This window comes from Electrophorus electricus, chromosome 15 (assembly GCF_013358815.1).
Source record: "Electrophorus electricus isolate fEleEle1 chromosome 15, fEleEle1.pri, whole genome shotgun sequence".
NCBI classification, from domain to species: Eukaryota; Metazoa; Chordata; class Actinopteri; order Gymnotiformes; family Gymnotidae; genus Electrophorus; species Electrophorus electricus.
Genome location: NC_049549.1, coordinates 10,874,217 through 10,879,216, shown reverse-complemented (window position 1 = coordinate 10,879,216; position 5,000 = coordinate 10,874,217). Strand labels below are relative to the sequence as shown.

Here is a 5,000-nt window from a genome sequence, read left to right as displayed (position 1 = left end):
CCTGCACTGCCCCTCCAGACTCAGGCTCTGCTCTGGACAGCGGGAGCAGCAGGAGGGTGTCTAAGTGCCCAGGGCCCCGGATAAAACCATCCCATGGGCTACGCTAATTAGCTTCTGGACAGAGAAAAAAAACAAAACAGGAAAACTAAAACGAGAGAGAGAGAGAGAGAGAGAGAGAGAGGGAGAGAGAGAGAGAGAGAGAGAGAGAGAGAGAGAGGGAGAGAGAGAGAGAGAGAGTGAGAGAGAGAGAGAGAGAGAGAGAGAGAGAGACAGAGAGAGAGAGAGAGAGAGAGAGAAAGAGATCAGACATTCAGACTAGATTCAGCATCTCCAAGGAAGCAGATGACAGTGGTGTAATTGGAGGGGGGAGTCTGATCTGAGTGCAGCTGTACAGGCTGTTTTTGGACATGCAAGGAGACGCAGACACTGCAGAGGCAGGAACAGCGGCAAGCAAACGGAGAGCTATTGTTAGGGTCTTTCATCGCTAAACCCACCCACACACCCACACACACACACACACACACACACACACGGGATGGGCTTTGCGAGTAAGAGGTGAAGGAAAGGATAGTGAGTCAGAGAACAGATGATGAAAGGAATGCAGGCACAGGAAGAGTGAGAGTAGGAGACCAGGGAACGCAGGTGATGGAAAAGAAGAGAGAAGATAGACGGAGAGAAAGAGAAGAGAGGGAAGCATAACAAGCCGAGGGAATGGAGAGCGCGAGAGAGGGTGGACGTGGAAAACCAGGCACACATGGAGCTGGAGGTGACATAGAGAATCACAGCACACAGCTGTACTGCTTTAATTGATTTGGAAAAATGAACTGAAGTGCAGGGTTGCCTTCTCCAAGTTCGATTCAAATTTCCACTATATCTACCCCTCCGTCTGGGGTGTCAGAATATACAACATCATACTGTATCGCTTAATATAAGAAATAAGCAACACTTTTCCTCCCCAGTGAGAACACAGCAGGAGCTTTATGGCCCCGTATTGCCTCGTTCCGATCTCTTCCGGTTAAGACAGTAATTCTCGGCTGGCGGTCTGGCTCTGCCCTAACCAGCGGCAAGCGCTCAGTGTGAGCGGGCGGAGGTGAGGGTGAAGTAGGGCACCCCCGAGAGCTGCAGGTACAGAACGACACCATCGACAGGGTGGGGAAAAAACTGCTGACATCATGAGAGGACACAGGGAAAACCCTGATCGACTGATTGATTGATTTTTATTGTCACTATACGTCTCCTGTACACTCTGAAGGGATCACGCAGGCAAAAGATGATTTCGCAGTTGTATAATGCGGAATGTTTCATTGAAAAAACGTGAAAAATACGTCATATTATTTCAAGCCATGAATTTTGTGAAGCCTTACCACACTTGAACCTCCCTCCCTCCCTCGCTTTCTACTTGACACTTTCTCTCTTTCTTTTTCAGGTTCCAAAAGTTCTCTTTAACTGTAGGGACCGTGTGAAAAGTGATTTGTTTGTAAATGAATGGGACCACGGTGTCTAGGGAGGGTGTGTAAATTTCTGTGTTACAAATAGGAAAAAGCAGAGCTGTTTTACAAAGCTGTTTTATGGAGATGTTTAATAAGCACAAGAGAGTGACTCATAAAAGTCTTGCTCGATGGAGTCTCTTAGTGTTCAGATCAGTCTGCCTGTAACAGATTGATAGCATTCGACTCGCAGTCTTTTCCCAATCATTTCTGTGCAACCATGCTTTGGGAACAGGGCCCAAGCTTTAAGATCTCTTAAGCATTTCAATCTGCTGTGTGCGTGTGTGTGTGTGTGTGTGTGTGTGTGTGTGTGTGTGTGTGTGTGTGTGTGTGTGTGTGCGTGCACGACAGAAGCATAAACAGTTCACATGGTGTGTAAATGCAGCCCAGGTTTAACTGTGCAAGCAGAATTTAAAGCGAAGCGGCCTGTTTGGGACCTTGTTCAGATTGGTGTAAACACGATGTTAATCCAGTTTCAGTGGATGGAGTAAACACGCATCAGCAGTTCTGGCGGAAACAACAGCATCCCTGTGCCCCGAGCACTCCTCTAATCACATTATCCCTGCAGGACCGGAATTTAATCATATGCCATTAATATGGAGGCAAAACCGTTAGAAGTCTCTGAAGAAATATTCCAAAGTTTCTGGCTGTGTCTCAATCCTCAGTCACGCCTCGGTCCAAGCCCAAAATCTAATGCCTGGTTAAGGCACCTAGTTATGGGACTACGGAGTGTGAGAGCTCGGATACAGTGTCCACAGGATGTGAAATACAGTAAGATACCGACACACTTGACCAGTACACGAGATCCTTTGCGTAAGCCGAAAATTGACGTAAAACAGTGAAGCCTACGACCATATTTCCTATTTCCTATAGGCACATAGAATAAAGTAAACAGTCATAAAAATCAGTTTATCAAATTATCAAACAAGTTTATCAAACAACTATTTGAAAAAGGTATATGAACAAAAGGCATGAGTCACACTAAAATTTCCCAGGGAACAAAGCATTTTGTTGGGGCAAGATGCAGGGAGTTCACGTGGCTTTGAAAATGGCACGCATTTAGTGCACATGTGAACATTTTTCTTTTTGCGTGTTTTCCTTTTTTGGGCGTCTAGGTGAATTCACATATTGTGAGTTGACTTATGGTGCGGTCGTACATCTGAGACAGCTCATGGAGCGATATGACTGAAACTCAAAACTGAAAGTTTCTTAGCTTGTGTTTCTGACAGAAACCCAACTCCTCTAATCCACAATTAACTTCAGACACCGCTGGAGCTGACGGGTGTTCTTGGAAAAGTGGTAATTTCCCTCTCTCTCCTTCTCTCTCTCTCTTACTCTCAGCCTTTCCCTCACTCCCTTAACACAGTGACTGTGATGAATAATGCATTAGATCTGGAAGCAAAACCCCAGTTTGTCAGTAAAAAAGTAAACACTGCTGGGGGGGGGGGGGAGCTTTGGCTGCACCGGTTCACATCAAAACAATAATCATCTCTCCATCGCACAGTCAGACAAACTTAATTCCCCCCTGTTCTGTACAAAATCAGATCATCTCATACGATCGTAGCAGAGAGCTGGGTCCACAGCCTAATGCAGCCGCACACTTACCAAATGTTACTGCCCAGACGGAGAGAGGGAGAGACGGAGAGAGGGAGAGAAAGGGAGATAATCAGACAGAGAGAACAAGTGGGAGGGAGACAGACACACTGAGACTTAGGTAGGTGGGAGGGAGACAGACACACACAAGAGGTGGAAGAACAGTTGTCACTTGTAAGGAGTCTGTGAGTGCAGGTGTGTACACACGTTCGCGCGATCTTGTTTTGTTTTTCTTTCTACCTACTGTCTCTCCATCCATGCAATGCAGCCTTTGACTTTCGAAGCTATGGTCACCTTTAAGACACCGGGACACTTTTTCGCCTGTAGTAGCGATGCTACACGTTTTGTGCTGCAGGCTGCACATACAGGCTGTGAGTGTCACAGAGCAGGACATGCATCTCTGCGGTATTTAACAGAATAATGCGGCTCACTGAACCTTCTGCGGGATAGCCCAATATGCTTGCATGCTGTAAACAATAATAAATTTACTACTGATGCAAGATTAGCCAGAGGGGTAAACAGTCCAACCATGTGTTCACTGACGGGGGGGGGGGACGGGGGGGGGGGGGGTGTTTCTGTATTGTTGTTTGTGCGCGTGGTTCGTGTGTGTGTGTGCACGTGCATGCATGTTTGTGTGTGCGTGCGTGTGTATGTGTGTGTCTTTATATATGCTGCTTTTGGGAACATCATGTTGGTGGTCAAGCGTGTAATGCAGCTTCTGTTTCTGAAGCGGTAGAATGTCGAAGAACTCACACTGATTTAGAAGATAAACATGCACATACACGCACTCAGTATTTACAGCAAAAAAACCAATACAAAAACAAATTAAAAAAACATATATACTTTCTCATGGATTATTTCAGACAGAGTAACTACTATAAACTATAACACATTGTCAGAACTGTACAACTATCCCTGTCAATCTCTTCTCCTCCTGGTCTTTTTCAATTCACGGTTCTACAGCTTTCCTTCCAACAGACTGACCTTCTGTGAACTTCAGAAAGTTTTTAATTAGGATCAGCTCTTCCTGCTGGGTAGCAGCAGGGAACTGTGAGTACTGGGGAGGGCCTGCTGATATAAAATTAACCTATCAATCAAACGTAGACGCTGTTAGCAGTACATATAACAGACTGTCAGCGGCAGTCTTCTGTTTGTTTGTTAGATGTCATCGGGAAGACCTGCCAAATGTTCTTGTCAAAGTTTCAGCTTTATTTATCATGCGCATTTGAAACATTCATTGTTAATGCAGCCTCACCAGTCTGGGGATTAATACTGAAGAAGTTCTGTGGGTTGCCACTGGTGATGCGGAACGAGAGGTGGGGCTCCGTTGCCGTAGTGTCGGGGTCCTGGGCTTGGATCTGGATGACGGACATATCTTTGGGGGAGTTCTCGAGGATGGAGGCATGGTACATTGGTTCAGAGGTCAATGGGGCGTTATCATTGACGTCTTCTACCTGCACACACACACACAAACGCATGTACACACACACACACACACACACACACACACACACACACACACACATGTTATATCACATATGAACAAATATTCCTGATTGTTATAAAAAGCACAAGATAGAAAAGGAAAGATACACACATATACACAATCATACACACACACACACACACACACACACACACACACACTCACCTGAATGTAGACTTGCAGTGCAGCTGACTGTGGCACCACCCCTAGGTCTGTGGCATAAACAGTCAACCAATAAGAATCTTGTGTCTCACGATCCAACATATCCATGGTGTAGATCACTCCTACACACACACACACACACACACACACACACACACACACACACACACACACACACAATAGAATGAAACCTTTGAACCAACATAAAATTTCAAAAACTGATTAATTTGACAAATTCAAGTTCATCTCAACAAATTTACTAAAAAACAAAA

At 45.4% G+C, this 5,000-nt stretch overlaps 1 protein-coding gene across 4 annotated transcripts in view; it reads right to left on the bottom strand.

Annotated features, from left to right (window-relative positions):
- fat3a (FAT atypical cadherin 3a) overlaps positions 1-5,000 on the bottom strand; it is a 109,996-nt gene that overhangs the window by 45,163 nt on the left and 59,833 nt on the right. For all 4 annotated transcript variants that reach the window (XM_035534104.1, XM_035534106.1, XM_035534105.1 and 1 more), the window contains 2 exons: positions 4,732-4,850; positions 4,336-4,534 (listed from right to left, as the gene is read on the bottom strand). In XM_035534104.1, coding sequence (XP_035389997.1) covers positions 4,336-4,534; positions 4,732-4,850 — 318 coding nt within the window. The remainder of the gene's footprint in view (positions 1-4,335; positions 4,535-4,731; positions 4,851-5,000) is intronic.